Source organism: Pogoniulus pusillus, chromosome 21, assembly GCF_015220805.1.
Source record: "Pogoniulus pusillus isolate bPogPus1 chromosome 21, bPogPus1.pri, whole genome shotgun sequence".
In the NCBI taxonomy this organism is placed as follows: Eukaryota; Metazoa; Chordata; class Aves; order Piciformes; family Lybiidae; genus Pogoniulus; species Pogoniulus pusillus.
Genome location: NC_087284.1, coordinates 11545872 through 11566091, shown reverse-complemented (window position 1 = coordinate 11566091; position 20220 = coordinate 11545872). Strand labels below are relative to the sequence as shown.

The 20220-nt window shown below is 44.5% G+C and overlaps 1 protein-coding gene across 6 annotated transcripts in view; it reads right to left on the bottom strand.

The window, feature by feature from the left end:
* Positions 1 to 20220, bottom strand: part of PHACTR1 (phosphatase and actin regulator 1) — a 450233-nt gene that overhangs the window by 330421 nt on the left and 99592 nt on the right. For 5 of the 6 annotated variants that reach the window (XM_064160941.1, XM_064160939.1, XM_064160943.1 and 2 more), the window contains 3 exons: positions 18922 to 19033; positions 4166 to 4312; positions 2366 to 2512 (listed from right to left, as the gene is read on the bottom strand). In XM_064160941.1, coding sequence (XP_064017011.1) covers positions 2366 to 2512; positions 4166 to 4312; positions 18922 to 18982 — 355 coding nt within the window. In that variant the 5' untranslated portion in view covers positions 18983 to 19033. Of the gene's footprint in view, positions 1 to 2365; positions 2513 to 4165; positions 4313 to 18921; positions 19034 to 19974; positions 20218 to 20220 lie in introns of those variants that run through there. The other variant, XM_064160942.1, reaches the window with a different exon arrangement.

Below are 20220 nucleotides of genomic sequence, written 5' to 3'. Positions count from 1 at the left end.
CGAGGGCGGCGGACAGCGAATGAGGCTCCTGTCCGGTCTGGGACTGCCCCCTCCACGGCACATCAATGACATCATCACCAAGCAAACCGCACATGGAAACCAGGTAAGATTAGAAACAAGGTAGTTTTTTCCCCACATGTATCCCCACCAAAAAGCAATCTTAAGAATGCTTCACTTTATAAGTAGTAAGTTCCAAAAGCAAACCGTGCACCATGCAGCATTATCTGGTACAAGCAAAAGTGGCTCAGCACACTTTCCAGCAGCTCTTTCCTGAGCACTGAGAGCTTTCAAAGCCAGGCTGCTTGGTTTGTGCTTTCTGAGCATACACAAGCGTAAAACCAACAGCTCAGAAATGAAGTGGGTACCAGCGGCACGTTTCGCTTGCTTTTTTGGCTCAGTCACTCAATACTGGTTGCTAAGCAATTTTGGTGGGTTTTTTAAAGATCCACACTACTCGCTGCCAGATGGATTAATGAAAACACAGCCTGGTACTGCTTACAACATTCTTCATTTACGTTTCTTGAAACACCAGTACTGGGGTTTTTTTTCAATTATTTCTTGTAAAGGAATTCCATTCCGAGGTCTGAAAGTAAAGACACAAATTACAAAGCCAGGGAGAAGGGAGGAACAGAACGACACTAAGTGTAATTATCACATTTTTCACTGTATTGCAGGAAAGAGGTACCCAGAGACCTGCACATCTCCTGGGACCTGGAGTAAAGACAGCACATCTAGCTCAGCACTGAGATATGAGGCACCAGGTGCCCTGAAGGTGCCTTGCTCTTAACAGGTTTATCTATTTATACCTCCATGACATACCTGTGACAGCACAAGTCAACTCAGGGTTATTATTTCAGCCATCAAATACTCACACACAGCCTCCTTTTATTTACATCTCACACACAGCAATGCTCTTTCCACTTCCACTGCCAGTTACTTAGAGCTGAAACCTGGCATTTGGCACTGTCTTCCAGCCTGTGCCCTGAAACACCACCAAACTTACCAACAGCTTGGGAATTTTTAAGTAGTCATGACCAGAAAGAAATAATCACCTGTTGTATGATGTAACCAACCATTCTATCAGCAGTAAAACCAAATTGCGTATTAGCCATTAACAAGGGTGCAATTACCTCAGGAATAACGGGAAGAGGAGGGGAATACATCCTCAAATGGAGAAGAAAATGCATCTCTGCCACCTTCAACTTTCTGCCAGCTGAAAAGGAGGAGGAGGGATGGGGGAAGCTGCAGTGTGGCAAGCAGCAACTCCAAGGCAGCTCTTTTTCCTTGTAGCTGGCAGTGAGCTGACAGGCTCAGCATCAAAGACTGTTACATGGTTGGGTCATTTTGTGCACTGCTGCTGGGACATGAGGGAGGCTGCAGCAAAGCTTCCTTGCTACAAATCCTTCCCCACACCCCACAGGCAGAAGATGTCCCATTTAGTGCAGAGAACCAGCTGAAATAACTTTCTTTTCCTTTGAGTCTAGTTTGCTGTTGACAGAGCATAAGCATATAAGGAAAGGTCAGGTCAGGGAAGGAGGGAAAATCACAGCTGCGTAGGAAAGAAAGAGGATAGCCACCACGTGTAGGAGGAATTGAAGGGGACAGCAGAAATTTCAAGGAAGCCATGAGAAAAAGGTGGCAGAGAGGAAGGAGCAGCAGTGGATAGGGGGCGGCAACGTCAGGTAGAGACTTGGTAGAGGCTCATTCTGATAACACGCAGCAGCAGGTGCTGCATGTGGGAAGCTGGAGGTTGCTGGTAGCACATGAGGCTGTATACCCATCCAGAGTCCCAGAAAGCAATGCTGAGACAATGGCGGGGGGCTCTTGCAAGACTGAAAAGAAGTGGACAACATAGGTGCAAGTTTCTGTGCACTTTTGAGGCACAAACCCATAGGGGAAGATATCAAAGAGCAGTAAGCAGAGATACTTGCAAAATGCTAAGGGTAGCATCTACCTGGGGGAAGAACCTGGCATGCAGAGGCAGACCAGAAGTCTTGTGGGGAAGTGGTACCATGCCCTGCGGGATGAGAGGACGGTGCGCTGGGACTGGGGAAGCTCTGAGGAGGTCCAACAGAGAAAGGAAGCCGAGATGTGGCAGGGTGGGATTAAGGTGAGCCGGTCAGCGGGCCAGGGCTGGAGAAGGCCGGGGAGGTGTGAAGAAGCGGGCGCCAGAGCAGGGCCGGGCGGCGGCGCCCGGGGGGAGCTCGCCAGAGCTGGCGGGGGAGGAGGCCGCGGCTCCGGGGGCGGCCCCTTCGCTCCCTGCCTCTGCCGGCGCCGGGGCAGCCGCTGCCGGTCCAGACGCGGCCGTGAGCCGGGCGGGCCGCCCACCCCGTGCCGAGCCGGGCCGGGCCGGGCCGTGTCTCACCTGCCTCGAGGTTGAAGGAGATGCGGGCCTCAGCGAGGTAAGGGGTGTCGCTCTTGGAGCGGACGCGGCGGATGGGTCTGCGGTCGATGTCCTCCTCGGAAGATGCCGCCATTAATGTGGGCACCGTGAGCAGCGTGGCCCGGCGAGCTGGCGAGGGCGAGCGGCGGCGCGGCCGGGCGAGAAGGGGGCGGAGGGTGCGGACAGGGAGGGGGAGAGAGAGAGAGAGAGAGAGAGAGAGAGAGAGAGAGAGAGGGAGGGAGAGAGGAGGCGCGGGGAGGGGGAGGGGAGGATGGGGAAGGAGAGAGGGAAAGGGAGAAAGGAGCGAAGGCAGGGAGAGAGAGAGAGAGAGAGAGGGAAAACCCGTCAAGGAGCTGCGGACGGGAGCGGCCGCGGCGGCCCTGCCCGCCCTGCCCGCCGCCCCCTGCCCGCCAGCGGCGCCTCCGCGCCCCGCGCGCTCCCCACAGGGCAGAGACCTTCCTCCCGCCCTGCCTGCCCCTGCCCAGGGCAGCCCGCACCGGGGGCCCGGCTGAGGTACCTCACCCCCTTCAGCGCAGGGGACTCCCGCTGTCTCCCCGCCGAACACCTCAGGCTGGTGCCGCTCTTTAGCAGGCTTGGCACCTCCTGCCCCTGTCTTGGGCACCAAAAACTGTTATCCTCTAGCCTAGGCGTCCCAAAACTCAGAGCACAGCAGGATCCAAACTTGGTGGGAAATCTACTTCTGGTGCACCAGGACGAGTTCTTTAAAATGCCAGAGGCAGTGCAGAGCTTGTGCTCGAGGTTTAAACCTGACCATCCTATAAAGCTTTGGATTCTTAAGTCGTTTGGGCAGGTCTTTGAAAGTAATGTGACCAGAGGCAAAACCCAGTGACTTCATTCTCCAGCTGCAACCTGGAGGCAATGTCTTGCTGCTCCTCCTCTAGTCTATCCTCTCTCTTGAGACATCAGCTCTTTATGGCAATGTTGTTTCTTGCTGTGTGGTGGTAGGCTGCCCGCCACATTGGGGTTCCAATTTCAGGTGGGACGTCTGGATGTTAGTGTACTATAAGTTACTAGAAATGCTATTTAAAAAACCCAAGTCTGGGTAGCACAAAAATACTACATAAAACAGGAGCTGCACAGTTCAAATAGGTACCAGAGAGTATGGTAGTTCACCCCACTTCATTCAGAATTTTAAAACCCTGTCTGCTTAAAGTCACTTAGCTGTCTCTACATTCAAAATCTTTTGTTTTGGCCAAACTCAGTGAGAAAAAAGGATGAGGGAATGCTGGGACTCAGTAGGTCTGAAGGCAATGACAGTAACATGTCATTTTGGGGCACAGCTTTCTTACTCATTGCTGCAGAATCCAGAGTTTCCTGTTACACTTTGCCAATTAAACCTGTAGTGGTTTTGGGGGGTGCTGGGTGTTCTTCCATGTAATGGTAGTTTTAGCTGAAGCCTGCTATTGGCTCTAATCCCTTCATAAATGTTCCCTTTCAAGAACTTGCATGTTTCTACATGCCTGAAGCAGGTAAAATCTAGCTATATCATGTTTGCAAAGCCGTTCTCTTTTGCTCCAGTCTCACTGGATCATCCTAGCTGAAACAGGGGAAAGTCTTTAGTTAGTATTTGCAGAAGCATTTTGAAAAGGATCCTTGTTCATACATATACAGGTGCTTGTAGTTAGACATCTGTGACATCTTAGGCTGTCTAGTGAGCCACCATACTGCTTGTGAATCAGAAGGTACCATCTGGTCCATCTACAGCTGAAAAAAAAATCTTTAACTAATATCATATGCTGTTAGGGGAAGGGGTTGTCTTACCATTATCAAGATTGAAGCAGATCCTAGCTTCTTCCAAGTAAGGGGTGTCACTCTTAGACCGAAGTCTTCTGATGGGTCTCCGGTCTATGTCATCATCAGAAGATGCTGTCATCAGAGTGGGCACGGTGAGAAGAGTTGCCCGACGAGCTGTTGGGAAAGAACAAATGAAGAAGAGGGGAAGGAGAAATGGGAAGAGGGAGAAAGAGAGAGAAAAATAAGGAAACATGGAAAGAAAATAACATCATTCAATGGAAAAGAGGCTCAGTAGCTATAGCAGAAAAGCCTATTTACTGAGGGGTCCCTGCCTCACATGCTGCAGAATTTAAGGACTGCACTGAATGATGCCAAGAATAGAAGAAATTGCTGAGTTGCGTGCCTCAAAGTCACAGGTTATAGTTCTGTTCCTGCCACAGATTGCTTGTTTGATGTTCCTAGTTTTGCCACTTAAACCACTCTTTTCACAACTTCTTGATAGCTGTCTCTCTTTTCCTGAACACTGTGTTTGAAGCTGTGATGTGGAAGTATTTAAGTGTTTTCTTGATTTACAGAAATCAGTAGAAGCTCTGCTTTGGACCTGATGACCTGATGCCTACAGCAGCTATTCCAAAACGCAGTTTCTTCTTGTTTTAATTTGGGTGCTCAAAATTAACAGCTCTGTTTTGCTTTAGGTCACTTTATGTCTTAGTCGTGAAACAAGGAGAGAATCGTAATTTTCTTTCAGTAGGGATTTGATCAAGATGTAAAGTAATTAGTATTTGTAAAGTATCCATATACTTAAGTGAAGCACTGATGAAAAGCCCATGAGGACATTAACATTTCTGTCTTCTGAGCAGGGTTTAAATGGCTTGGGGCCATGCCTTCAAGGAGAAGAAAGCAAAATATTTAATAGTGGCTCGTTAAGTAAGCACTGCCCACTCCATGCACTGAGGAAGCAAATGGTAGGATAGTAAAAAATTAGTGTCATGATGCAATTAGGAACCCTACTATAATACACATGTATAAGGAGACTGAATTAGTGTTGCAGAGGCAACCTTCATTCTGACATTGCCACAGTATTTAGTGCTTGACCTTTACAACCTTAATAATGTCTCTTTAATGTAGGTATTTTTAATGTGAAATGTAATTATGAGTGGCTGTGGAATGCTTTGGGTGCTGAGTCTATAAATTACAAAACAGAAACAGAAAAGCCTTTGTGTATATCCACCAGAGTTCTCTCCAGGTAGTTCAAGATTGTCACAAATGCTAGATAGGAGCTGGCTGATCACCCACAGCATAAGCACCATGCACAAGTACCTTATCAGTTGGCTTCTTTCCCCTCCCCTTCACATAGAGCAGGAAAGAGAATTTCAGTTAGAAAGCCTGACCTTACCTTTAGAGTGGGACTTCTGACATGAACCTTCATGTCGGACTTTGTGAGGCCCTGGGAGCCTAAACCCTGGATGCTTCTTGCTGTTTGGGCATTCCCTGACATAAATGACTTTGTTTGGAAGCATTTGTAAGAGCCACACTTCAAATAACTAATAATGAACTATATTTTCCTTCAGAGACTGGAGAACATGACTGTTAGTGACTAAGAGCATATTCTGCAGCCTGTTAACTGTGATTTTTTTTCTTCTAAAAGTTTTTCAGAGTTCCAAACAATACCTGTCAATCAGAAGCCTTCAGACTCCTAAAACCTGTCTGAGGTGTTAGGCATGATAGCATATAATTAGCATGAGTTAACAAAACTGTCACGCTCTGTTTTTCAGTTTGCAACATTATGTAGTTTACTAAACAAGCAAGTCTGTGCTGCTGGAGGTAGTGGTTATTCTGGTATTAGCTGGTGGTTATTTCTAGTCTAACTTAACTTGTTTTCTGGTTTTAAGTAGAACTCTGTAAAGTTTTTGCTCATGTCTAACTTAGATTTGAAGTAAAAGCAAAGGGCAAGAGTTGAAATTGATTTAATGGGGTCAACTACCTAGATTAAGCTAAAGTAAACACTGTGACTACTGCAAACTATTCCTTACTTGTAATAGGGATATGCAGTAATGAAGATAAAAGAGAATGGAAAATTCCTGCTATGGAGAATTTTCTGCAGTGCATCATCAAATTTACAGTTAAGGAAGATTTATCTGCGTATGAAGTCAGCACTGTAAAAAATCGTGTCATAAAATAGCCATGTACAGGATTTGTCTTTCTGAAATGGCACGGTGTAGCTGTAGTTTAAATCAGTGGAAGGGCACCCATGAACTTCAGTGCTGGCTGGATCATAACACATGAAGCTAGTAGGAAAAAAAACAACTGAAACCCCAAACCCAACACTAAATTGCATATGCATTTATAGAATCATAGAGTCATTTAGGCTCCTAAAGATCTTTAAAATCTTCAAGTGTAAATATTAACCTAACACTACCAAGTCCATTGCTCAACTACATCCCTCAGCACCATATCTTCACAATTTTTAAATATCTCTAAGGATGATCGTTCAACCATTTTCCTTGGCAGCCTATTCAAGTGCTTGACAACCCTTTTAATGAAGACATTTTCCCTAATGTCCTACCTGAACCTTCCATGGCACAATCTGAGGCTATTTCCTCTTGTTCTATTGCTTGTTACCTGGAAGAACAGACTGATCCCTTCATTGCTACTACCTCCTTTCAGGTAGTTGCAGAATGTGAAATCTCCCCCTGAGCCTCCTTTTTTTCAGCCTGAACAACCCCAGTTCCCTCAGCCACTCCTCACAGGACTTGTTCTCTAGACTCCTCACCAGCATCATTGCCCTTCTCTGTATCTGCTCCAGCACCTCAGTGTCCTTCTTGTAGTGACTGGCTCAAAAGTGAACACGGTATTTGAGGTGTAGCCTCACCACTCTGCTGGCCACACTGCTTCTGATAGAAGCCAGGATGCTGCTGTTTGCCTTCTTTGGCCACCTGAGCACACTGCTGCCTCATCTTCAGACAGCTGTCATATTACTGTAAACTGCCAATAAGAGTGGGCTTTTCTACATAGTTATTTATAAATCATTTTTGCCTTCTGTGTTGAAATATTTGGACCTGGCTTGTATTGATTTTGACTACAGGTAGGTGGATGCTGGGAAACATTTCCTGGGCTAGTCATTATATATGAATTTGACAACCATATATTTCAAGAATGGCTGGAAACTTTAAAGTAAGATAATTTCACAGCATCACAGGCTGCTAGGAGTTGGAAGGGACCTCCATAGATCATCAAGTCCAACACCTCTGCCAGAGCAGGAACATAGAATCTAGCTCAGGTCACACAGCAATGCATCCAGACAGGACTTGAAATTCTCTAGAGAAGGAGACTCCACAACCTCTCTGGGCAGCCTGTTCCAGTGCTCTGTGACCCTTACAATAAAGAAGTTCTTCCTCATGTTGAGGTGGAACTTCCAGTGCTGTATTTTATACCCATTGTCCCTTACCCTATCACAGATTAGAACTGAGAAGAGCCTGTCCCATCCCTCTTGACCCTCAGCCCTCATATATTTGTAAACATTGGCTTGAAAGGAAACCAGTGAGTATTAGACCATTTTTGCCATAAAACCCCAAGATCAATTCATCTGCAGCCATGGAACTGGAATGGATAGCTGATCCCATTCTGGTATCCATACAGGGAAGCTGAATATTTATGCTTGTCATGAATGTATTTGCACACACTCTGTTCCTGACCATAATCCATAACACTCCTTATTACAAGGATGGCTTGACAGGATTTTTAGTAAAGCTGTCAGTGTTTGTCCTGTGTGATCACTGCCTTCATCACAGGTAACCCACAAACTATATCTAGCTTCAGCTGCTATCCACCAACCAACTCAGTCTCTGGGACATGTTTTTAGGAGATGTTTTTCAAGAATATTAGAAAGTGTCCTCTTGAATGTCTTGAAGTAAAGGAATGATCTTATGATGCACATTAAAGGACCTGCTTATGCTGCAAATGGGTTTGAGACCAGTGTGCAAAATCCCACTTGAAGCAGCCTCTCTAACAGCATGTGAAAGGCAACTCAGTCACTTTAATTAAGTTCTTTCGTCCTGGTTGCATTGCTCCTCACAGGGTTGTGCCACGATCGGCACGTTGTGGCAGCATCTCGTCTGATAGCTGCTACAAAGGGAAAAAGTTGCTTAGGGAGGAAAAATTCCATGAAATTGTTCTGCAGTGGAGGCAATGACACCTTAGAACTGATTATAGACAATCTCACATTTGTTGTCTCAAAACACTGTGTGATAATGAGCTATGGCACAGCTAAGCGTTTGCGGGAAGGGAACGTGAAATACCTACATGATTATGTTGCATGTTCAGAGGCATTTTGAACACATAATTTCACTATATTTATTTACATCTACAAGTAATCCAATTTCTGAATGCTGTTTGAAATTACTGACAACATGGCAGATGGTCTGTAAAGGATTTTTGATGGATGCCCTTTTTTTTGTGTCAAAATACATTTCCACATATATTAATAACAATATGACTACTAATTTTTGTTTGCCAAGAACTAGCTTTATGTTTTGAAGAGTTATAATATTGATTTTATTTTTGTGTTTAAAAAGAACCCCAACAAACACAAATCTTGGGGTATTTTTAACCAGAAAACGTTCAGAGGTGAAAAAATCCTAAGAACCAGAGAAGATGTGAAATACTCATCTAGATTCTTCCATCCACTTTTATCAATCAACTTGCATTAACATGTTTTTGTTCTTATTGATGATGCAAATGTCCTGGTCACTCTGGGCTCAATAAAGTTTGATCTAGAAACCCTAATTTGCATAGCAGGTTCTTACTTCAAAAATGCAAGAGCTTTGAGATCTGATGAATTTAATTTTAGTAGAAGCCAAGTACTAAAATGTGTCTGCTAGAGACTGTACCCCTGTACTCAGCAGCAGTGAGACCACATACTGAATACTGGGTTCAGCTTTGAGCCCCTTGCTACAAGAAAGAAATTGAGATGCTGAAGTGTGTCCAAAGAGGGGCAACAAAGCTGGTGAGGGGTCTGGGGAACAAGTCTCATGAGGAGCAGCAGGGGGAGCTGGGGTTGTTTAGCCTGGAGAAAAGAAGTCTTAAGGGGAGATCTCATTCCATATAACTACTTAAAAAAGAGGTTTGTAGGAAGGTGGAGGTCGGTTTCATTTCCTGAGTAACAAGCAATAAGACAAAAAGAAACTCCTCAACTTGTACCAGGGGAGTTTTAGGTTGGACGTTAAGAAAATTTCTTCCCAGCAAAGCTTGTCAAGCCCTGAAACAATCTGCAGAGAGAAGTGGTTGAATCATCATCCCTGGAGAGATTTAAAAGACATGTAGATGTGGTGCTGAGGGGCATGCTTTAGCAGCAGACTTGACAGTGTTAGGTTAATGTTCGAACTCGATGATCTTAAAGGTCATTTTGAGCCTATATGATTCTATGTCTAGACCTGGGTGCATTGGAAGGGATATGTTTCTGATGCACATAGTCATGAGCAACTTCAAATAATGTGGAAATAACCATCATAGAATCATAGAATGGGCTGGTCTGGAAGGCACCTCCAAAGGTCGTCTAATTCAGTCCCCCTGCATTCAGCAGGAACATCCTCAACTAGATCAGGTTGCCCAGGGCTCTATAGAGCCTCACCTTGAATATCTCCAGGCATGGAGCCCCAACCACCCCCCTGGGCAGCCATAAAGGAATACAGATTTCCATTAGAAATCTTTAGACTTTTGAGGAAAATCCCATTTCTCAGAGCTAATTTTAAACAATTTTGTGGTATAACTAAAATTAGAGTTCTTTCTTATTGCTTTATTTGTGTTAAAGAAAAATATGACCTGCTTCTTTAGTTCTCATTCATGCTTCTGTGGCAAGGGCCACAGAATAATGGACACAAATGTGGGTTTGGTTAAATGAACACTTTACAAACACTAACTACTTCAGGTGCATTTTCACACATCTAGAACATGATATTTGATCTATGCTAAAAAAAATACTCATTTTTTAATATTCTTCTTTAAAGGAATGAGTCCAAATGGATGTTTACTAGGGGAAAAAAAATCTTATCTGATTTAAGGCCACATCACTTTTGTCTTGTTTTACGTGCAACTGATAAAGAGCAACATTTGGAAGGTTAGAGGTAGGCAATGAGGTGTGACTGGCAGGAGGGGAAGGGAGTAGAATGTGTGTGCAAGCACAGGAGAGAACATGATTTGTCACTTACAAGGGGTGATTTATAGGCTTGTGTCTCTTGGATAAAAGCAGAAGCACATGCATATGGATCGCTCTGTGCTGCTAAAGCGAAGCTGTGGAGATCTGCGACACCAGTTTGATGGGCGTCACTAAGCTAAAAAGTACATGCTCAGATACAAAGTATTCAACCACAGGCCTGAGGGTTACAAACCATCATCTCCACGCAATGGGATTTCCACTTTCACCACATACACATTGTGCTGGTGTGTGGTAAACAGATAAACAACGCAGCTAACTAGCACTTTTGGCCCCTTGCAGAGGAAATGTGCTTGTTCCTCTGCCACTGTGTCCGGATGCAGAGGCTCCAAGAAACAGACAATTAAAAACAAGCTAAACCAAACCAATTAATGAAGCAGCTAAATTATCATGAAATAAGGGCAAAGAGAAGCTTGGTTATTGAAAATGAATTTTCCACAGAAACAAAATGAATTTAGCATTCAGATTCAAATTCTAGTGTAGTCCAGGTGCAGGTTTTCTAAAGTTTTCCGTAGAGAGAACTGTATTGCAAATGTCCTGTGTTTAGTCTGATAGGCTGCTGAGAATGAGAAGATCCTAATTTCTTCTGGCTTCAATTTGGCTGACTGGATAGTGCAATAAATTTACAAATAAGTAGCTGAGCTACAGATAGTGCAACTCATTGTGAGCTGGCTTTATGGAATTGGTGAATCCAGCAGGTGACCTGACCATAAGGCAGAGACTCCATTCAGTTGCCTGTTCCTAAATTCTCAATAGTGGGGGTATGCCATAATAGAAGGTGGGAAGGGGGAAAAAAATCGACAAAGAGGATGGGGAAAAGGTTGATGTTGATCATTTGCTTTCTGGGATTTAAAGGGAAGAAGATTATATCAGGAATGTTCATTTGCTGTTACTAATTCATCTGTTATTAATGTTACTAGTCTTAAGAAATAATGATACCATACAATAATAGAATGGGTCAGGGTTGGAAGGGACCACGAGGATCGTCTAGTTCCAACCCCCCTGCCATGGGCAGGGACACCCTACCCTAGAGCAGGCTGGCCATGGCCCCATCCAGCCTGGCTTTAAACACCTCTAGGGACAGGGCCTCACCACCTCTCTGGGCAACCCATTCCAGGTTCTCACCACTCTCATGGTGCAGAACTTCCTCCTCACATCCAGCCTGAACCTACCCATCTCCAGCTTCGCTCCATTCCCCCTAGTCCTGTCAGTCCATGATATCCTGAAAAGTCCTTCCCCAGCTTTTTTGTAGGCCCCCTTCAGATACTGAAAGGCCACAATAAGGTCACCTGGGAGCCTCCTCTTCTCCAGACTGAACAGCCCCAACTCTTTCAGTCTGTCCTCGTAGGGGAACATGAATTAAAAAAAAAAGACCTGCAAAATACAAAACTTTGAACAAATGTTCATTTTGGGGATGCATTACTCATGAAGTGTTGGTGGATAGAGTACCCTAATATTACTTTAGGCAAGGAACAGCTGCAGTGGAATCATTCTGGGTCTGGATCTGGGGATACTGCAGCGATATGCCTTTATGAAATACTGGATGTCATTGATATGCAAAAGCAGAAGGGAAGTAGCACTGAGTAGTCATCAGTGATTAAAGTCCAACATCTAGAGTGAGTCAGCACTGTATGAATTAAAATAAATGAGCAAAGGTGAAGGACAGTGAAATGAATATACTGTATAGAGAGTGTGAGAGCGTGAGAGGAAAACGTGGAATTAAAACTACACCTTTGGGTACTTGTTAGACCTGGAAACTTGATCAAGAAGAAGGAATTCCTGAAATATGTATGATCTTGTGTACCTGTTATCCCCTGGCCATATATACTGTATTTTCATTTCCATATTTCTTCTAGGTGACATTTTTTACCCATTCACTACATTCAGTAAGTAGGTTGTAGGGATGTTGCAACCAGTAAGAGTATACCTAATGTAAATGGATCTGTAAATTATTTATAGATATAGATGATAGCTTAAGATAAGTCTTTAAAAAGAGTTTTGTGCAGTTATTTAAATATGCACAGTGTTTCCTGCCAAATGGACTGGTAACTCCAGAGGATGTAGTAGCATCTTGGAAATAATTAATGTGGTTAGTTTTAAGCTTCATGCCACCTGATGGTGTGAGTGGAGATAAGACTGGAAAAGTAGGAAAAGTAGATGCACAGTTCACCAGGAAACTGGAAATTGTCTTATTCTTGAGTCAGAAGAGGCCTGAGAGAACAACTTGGACTCTAAGCAGGATCTGGAGGGCCAGACTATAGTGCAAAGGGCCCAGAATAGTGCAATGTGCAGCCTGTCTCATCAGGCTGTGGTGGCAGGGTTGCTAGAGGCACCGAGAGAGTGTTCTTGAACCTGAACAAGTTTAAGTGACCAGTATCCTTGCAGCTAAACTGAGGCAGTGTGGTCTGGGTGATTGGGGAGTGAGGTGGATTTGGAACTGGTTGAAGGGAAGAAGTCAGAGTTGTGGTCAGCAGGATAGAGTCTAGTTGGAGGCCTGTAACCAGTGGAGTCATACAGGGGTTAGTACTGGGACCAGTTCTGTTCAATATATTCATCAGCCACCTGGATGAGGGCACAAAGAGCACTGTCAGCAGGTTTGCTGATGACACCAAACTGGATGGAGCGGCTGCCACATCAGAGGGTTGTGCTGCTGCTCAGCAAGACTTAGTCTGGAAGATTGGGCAGGGTGAAATTGAATGAAATTCAACAAGGGCAAATGTAGAGTCTTGCACCTGGAAAAAAAAAAACAAAACAGCCTCAGGTATCAGTATAGGTTGGGGACTGACCTGCTAGAGAGCAGTGAAGGGGGAAAGGACCTGGGGGTCCTAATGGATGGAAAGTTGACCATGAGCAAGCAGTGTGCTCTTGTGGCTGAGAAGACCAATGTCATTCTAAAGTCTATTAGAAGGGCTGTGGTTAGTATGTTGAGAGAGGTTCTTCTTCCCCTCTGCTGCCCTGATGAGGTCACATCTGGAGTATTGTGTCCAGTTCTGCATCTCTCAGTTCAGGAAGAACAGAGAACTGCTGGAGAGAGTCCAGCACAGAGCCACAAGGAAGATTAAGGGAGAGGAACATCTTCCTTATGAAGAAAAACTGAAGGAGGTGGGGCTCTGCTGCTTAGAGAAGAGGAGACTAAGGGATGACCTCATTAATGCTTATAAGTATGTAAAGGGTGAGTGACAAGAGGATGGAGCCAGCCTCTGCTTGGTGATGCCCAAAGACAGGATGATGAGCAATGGGTGGAAGCTGAGGCACAGGATGATGTTCCATGCAAATGTAAGAGAGAAATTCTTCACTGTGAGGGTGACAGAACACTGGAACAGGCTGCCCAGGGGGTTGTGGAATCTCCCTCTCTGGAGATATTTAAGACTTGCCTGGATGCCTTCCTGTGTGATCTGGTATAGGTGATCCTGCTGTGGCAGGGGGATTAGACTGGATGATCTTTCGAGGTCCCTTCCAGCCCCTAACATTCTGTGATTTTGTGCACTCCCTGCACACAGTTTTGTTGACTGTGCTCAAGGCAGGCTCTCAGACATGGCACAGCTGTCAGAGAGACCATCTTTGGCAAGAAGCCTCAAACATCTGCTTCCCCCTTCTTTTGGGAGCAATCTCAGCACTGAGGATGCTGTGCGTTTGCCGAGTGAGGCTGTGATTCTGCCTGTGGCTGGCTGTGTTCCTTAGCGTTCCACATCCAGACTACTGACTTGACATGCTGCTTGGCCTGATACCTGCTTCATCACTGTGGTCTTATCTGATGATCTGTACTCTTGGTTGAACCTAGTGACCATCACCAGAACTGCCCTACTGGTGCACTGCAGTGCTTTGACTCTCGCAGACAAGGCTGTTGCCTCTGTCTGTCTTGCTGACTCTTGGTTCACTTTCCCTTACGGAGCAGCTTGCTTCTGCTTCTCAGCACCAGCCTGCTCAGCTCTGTCAAATGTGAGATCTTTCTTTGCATACCCCAGAGCATCACTCCTTTCAAGTAGAACTTCCGAGATCAAAGCTGACGTCTCTCCAAAGCAGGCTACATCTGAGACAGAATCTGCACATTTGCAGCTTTGCATTACAACTTGACCTGTTTTGGGCAAGTTCCTCCTTTTGCAGAATTAGGCCCTATCTCACCTGCAACATGTGATTCCTCTATGTAAACAAATGCCATTAGCACAGGCATCCTTCATCCAAGTCAATAATAAGTAGAGAGAATAAGACCAGATTTACATTATCCCAAGAAAGATGTCTAAGATTAGGTGACTGCTGCTCTTAAAATGACTGCTTCTTTCAACTGATACATTTCAGGTTAGTCAGAAGTCTTAGGTGGAAAATTCTTCACTGAAGACACCTAAGAGGTAAATGGGTTGAATCCTATTCCAGGCCCCATTATGTCCTTTCAGCCCTCATAACTGCAAACCATGGTAGATTGGTTTTGAGACTACATTTACATTCAAGAGTGACAAGTATCTTCCACACCCTTCAAAGGGTAAAGTTTGAAAATTCAAGTCCAGCTCCATGCTTGGACTTTCCTAGAACAAGAGGCTGGATCCAGAGGATCACAGGCCCTTCATTCTTGCTTTTGATTTGCAGATGTGTCTCCAGGCATTACATATTTGGCAAGGACAACCCCCATCTCCTGGATCCCAACATACGGTCACAGAAGAGACAGTCAGGGAGAGCTGTAGGGCTTAGGATATTTCTGGCTTGTATCTTTATCTGGCTTGTATCTGAAGACTGCAGCCAGCTGGCTTCATTTACCAAGTTTTCTAAATCTAGATAATCCTACTGCCAGATCCAGCTTTTGTGACTTTTCCATCCATTCTGCTTCACTTTCCTTGGAGGAAACAGGGAACAGCAGTTTGAACAGCAGATGCAGCCTGAATGGCCAAACATCCTCTGTTCTGCACTCCGCCCACAGGAGTGAGGTGATGGCTGCCTCTGCAGAAGGAGAGGATGGGAAAGGAGGCAACTGATAAGGTAACACCTCTCTCCTCCTACCATACAGCAGCAAAGGCAGTTCTGCAGCTTTCTGTGGGAGGAGGGATAAGATGTTGGCATTAGTGCAGGCAGCAAGAAATAGAGACCAGGTTACTTGCTGTGGGCCCAAATCTTGTTTCATTCCTTCTGCTGAGGTCAGAGCAATCTGCCTGCAGCTACATAAGACCTGAGGTCAGCTGGGATTCGATATCATCTGCTATCAATGCCATCAAAGTTCTCCAGTTCCTTCCCAGAATTTTGCGGTCTTGTTCCTTCTCTTCCACCCACAAGGAGTGGGTACAGATGAGAACAAGTGCTTCACAGCTGCCGTTTGTAACATTGTCATATCATTAATATGAAAACATTGAGAAGGAGGAGTTGTTTTTCTTTCTTGATCCGAAGCATCAAAGAATGAAAAGGCAGAAATCTTCAAATCTCACAGAAAATGTAAGTGGGTCACAATCCCCCCGTTCAAGGTCTGTAAACAGTATTTTGGAATGCAATAATTGATAATATAACTAAATGAGTAACAGCCTCTATGTGTTCTGACATTGGTTTTAACTAAATGCCAGGATACTGTAGACACCTTCCACTCTGTTGTGTCATAATGCAGTTTTCATGCATAGACATGTGCTGTTTGATAGCTTGATTTGCTGATAGCATCATAATATATTAGCATCAGATAGTGACTTTTGATCCCATTAGGTAGATCTGGTGACAATACTTTCTTGCAGACCTTTAATTTGGTTCCAAACTAGCTACTGGAGCTAATCTGCTTATGGCTGATGGGTCCCTCATATTCACTGTCTTTTATTTTTCCTTCCTTTTTGGAAAGTTCTAGTTAACACAGTTTAGCTGCTTCTCAGAAGGCAGATAAGGAAAGAAATATGTTAGTTTTTCTATGTTTGGAGAAATGATGCCATTATCTCATGTAGAAATGTTCTGTGGAAGACAGCTTTAAATTTGGCACAAAAATGGATTTCTCAGATCTGTACAGGCAGCATCGATGCATGCTTGATAGGGTTGAGTTCCTTGTGGTATACAGGGGGTAAGATAGCTCAGAGGAAGGGGATGCTACCATCAAGGGGTTTGAGGCTAAGGATGGTGATAAAGAACTACACAGAATTCCAGCATAGTGGGGGGTTGTAAAAGACCTCTGGAGATCATCAAGTCCACCTCCTCTGCTAACATCTTGTCCAGGTGGGTTTTGCAAGTCTCCAGAGAAGAAGACTCCACAATCTCTTTGGGCAGTCTGTTCTAGTGCTCTGTCACCCTCAAAGGAAAGGAATTTCTACATTTGCATTTCTATGGGAAACCTTGATGACAAAACTCTTCCAGAGTTTGTCTTTTGGCCTGCTGAGGCTATCCAGATCACCTCGCAGATGTTCACTGCTACCTCAGACAGTAAAAACCTCCTGACACTTCTCTCTGTACAGGCCACATTTTGTTTCTCACACCTATTGCTAGTAGGGTTGTCCATCCATCCTCTTCCTCAGGCATCTCTCTTGTTACCACAAGGCTTCTGTGTTTCAACATTTGAGAATGTAGAGCAGAAGCATTGTCACTTCTGTGCTCAGAGCCATTTCCCTACTCACACCCAGCCTGCTGGAAAGCAGCTGACTTCAAACAGAGAGGTGAAGAGAGTATGAGAATTTGAAAAAGAGGTCTCACAAGTGTGTGAGGTAACAGATGTGAAGGTGGAAAGTTGAAGGGGACAGAGCAGAATTGCAGTGTGGCTCATATCAATGTACTATTCCCAGTTGTGGTGGTAATGAGGGTTTGAGAGCCTCTGTGCTGTGCTGTGGTGCACAGTGGAAGCATATCACTGGTGTCTGTCATAAAATATTCACAAACAGGGACACAAAAGCTCCCCAAGTCTCAGTGCTGGTTCCTACTTGTTCGGGCCAAGGAATAGAAGCCCTTATGACATGACGGCTTTTGTGTCAAGGGACACAGTTCTGCATGATGGAGTTTTTTCCTCGTTTTGCATTAAAAAAAACCAAAATAAATGCATTAAAATGGAGAATCAATCAGGTGCTAAGGTTAAAATTTCAGCCTTTCATCTAATTAATCAATACAAGCATTGCTGTATGTGCTAACAATGTCATTTCTCCATGTATGGATAAGATAATGATACTTTCCCATACCTCCTTGGAAACACCTCCAGAGGAGGTTGCTTGTGCAAACCTTACCAATCACCTTGTGCACATTACTATAATAGACTTTCCTTACATGAATACATATGCTGTCTCTTGTGCAATCTGTACCTTGCAGTGCACAGTGATGCTGGTGATAAATTGCTACAATAGCTTGTAGATTCCCAAACTTTAGTTTCCTCCAAAGCAGAGGAGTTTTGTTCTCACAGGAATATCAAAGAACTTATTTTAATGTTATTTCTGTAACAGTGCTCAGTGTTCATTGCATTTTTGGGGTTGAGAAAAAAAAAACCAACAGAAAAAATCAATTGTTGCCCTCAGCTGATTATCTTTTTTTTGGTCCTGATTTTTAGGTGCTTAGCATTTACTTCTGGTGTCCGATACAGAAGGCTGTGTTGTGACTTGTATAGATGAAAATGTGTCACAGTAGTGAAGGCAATGCAGCATGTGTTAGGCACCAGCAGCTCAGCCGAGCCAAACATTAAAGGTGGTGCTGACCCCTGTGACAGTGGCATATCAAGGGTGGATTAGGTCTTGCTCTGGAAGAGTAGCCTCCAGAGGGAAGGCAGAACTCTGTTGGCCACACCTCAAATTTGGGTAGGAACTAACTAATGAAAAATTAATGGTGGAAAAAAGCTGTATTGCCTCTTCAGAAAACAGACAGCATGAAAAGCCAGAAAGGGCCAGTTAGAGCTGCTTGGTTCTTACAGTTTTCTTCAGTTTCATGTGGTGTTTAAAGTTTAAGGAACAAACCACCCCTTCTCTCTGAAATTGCAAGTTTTCTCCAAAAATAGAGGTGGTGAGAAAAATGTGAGCTGACTTCACCAAAAATATCATCTATGGCGTGAACAAGTCTCAACTACTTTAAAGTGAAGAGGCTTCATTGTTTTCTCCCTTTCGCAATGCTGCCAGGTGGAGCCCAGCATTTTACAGTGAAGGATGCAGACCAACGAGAGCCTGGGCTTGGCATGCAGTGTATTGGCCTGCTTCAGGGGCTTTCCCAAATCAGTTATTCCTGCAGCACTGAATAGTATCACCTTATGATCCTGAGAGCATCAATAAACAATGAGGAAGAGGAAGGACACCACAGGACACACACAGCAAGCAGCAGGCCATTGCTGTGCCCTTTGACTCATCCATTTGGGTTCTACAACACTGGACCTCTGCAGTTTCAATTGCTCCTGCTGGGCACCTGACAGCTCTCATAGCTTTTCCTTGTCCTCTGACAGGATAGATCAACCCTGTCATCACTTTTGTAATCCCTTTTACACCCCATGCACTTATGCACTTTGAAAGCCTTTCCCTACGGCCTTTGGACACTTCAGTAGGTCACTCAGAAGGGCTGGGCCATGGCTGGCCCTGTACATCTTTATGGCCCTGTACATCTTTTATGTCTTAACTGTACAGTCAAAATTGTCATTTTCTGAGTCAGCAGCAGAGTTTCTTACCTTGAGCTCCTTGACTGTAAAACAGTCTTTGAGCAGACTCAACATCCAAAAAGTAGTCCATTTTGAAGGGACTTTGTGTATAATGCTCCGGTAGGGACGATCAGTCAGGTTCCTGGGAAAAATAACAGACATGTCAGGCACAAAAGAGCTGCCGAGTTTCTTTGTGGGAAGAATTGTGTAGGCAGTTACCAAAGCACTTCATTTGGCATATTAGGGTCAATGCATTTTCAAATCACTATTCATAGAACTTCATAAGTATCCTTATCTATTTTAGAGTGTTCGGTTTAAATTGTTGTCTGAAGACATAAAAGAGAAGTCCTACTGAAGTTTTAGCAAGATTGCTGGTACCGTCCTTGTACAATCACCTTTGTTCTAGCCACAGTCTCCATTTCTTACAATACCTACTTAGATTCACCTGCCTCCTAGATTGCTCTCAAAAAGATGATCAGAGAAGCCTGGGACAGAGACTTTCTTTTATGAGATCCACGACCAGCACCTCCAAGTAGGTAGAATGATAGAATTCACAGCCAGCGTTTGTGCTGTTTGCTCTAAAGCATTGCACTAGAGAGAAGGACACACTGTTCTGGGTATTTCATTCCACCGGAATGATCACTAGCCGACTTTGCCTTCTCTCTCCCCTCTTACGGACCAGAAGTAGCAACACAATATCCCACCACCTGTTTAAACTGTGTGATAAGAGTAATCATTAAGAACTACTCCTAGCCCTGCTTCTTATCTGAGGTTTATATTTTCGGCATTCTCCCGAAGCTCGGATCTGTCTCGACCCTGGATTACAACTCTCCAAGGCGTGCACCAAATCAGGTCTGCCTCTGCCGAGCAAAGTTTCTGGGATTATCCACATTGTCATGACCCTTATCCAGCCTTCTCGCTACCTTTTGCATTTTCTCCTGCTCCACACAACTCACATAAAACCCTGGATTTGCAGAGAATACACAGTCTGATTCTCTCCTGCACACCTGAGTTAGCTACAGCATGTAGTCATAAGCAAGCAAACAGCTCTGCACAGCGTTTAAGACAGACAGACAAAAATACCTCTAGTCCTTTTTCGTGCAAACCAGCCAGGAAGGTTTGGGGCAGGGAGTCTGACCCTTGATTCAAGCAGTTCCTTTAATTATATTGACAAAAATCAGCAAAGCAGGACTCCAGAGCTTCCCCTTTTGCCTTCAGTTTGAATTTCATCAATCAACATGCAGCACTTTCTATAATCCAGAAGCTATCTTGATGAGAAAACTTTTTAAATCCCTCAGCAATTCACTTTGCTGTACCACTCCCGACCCA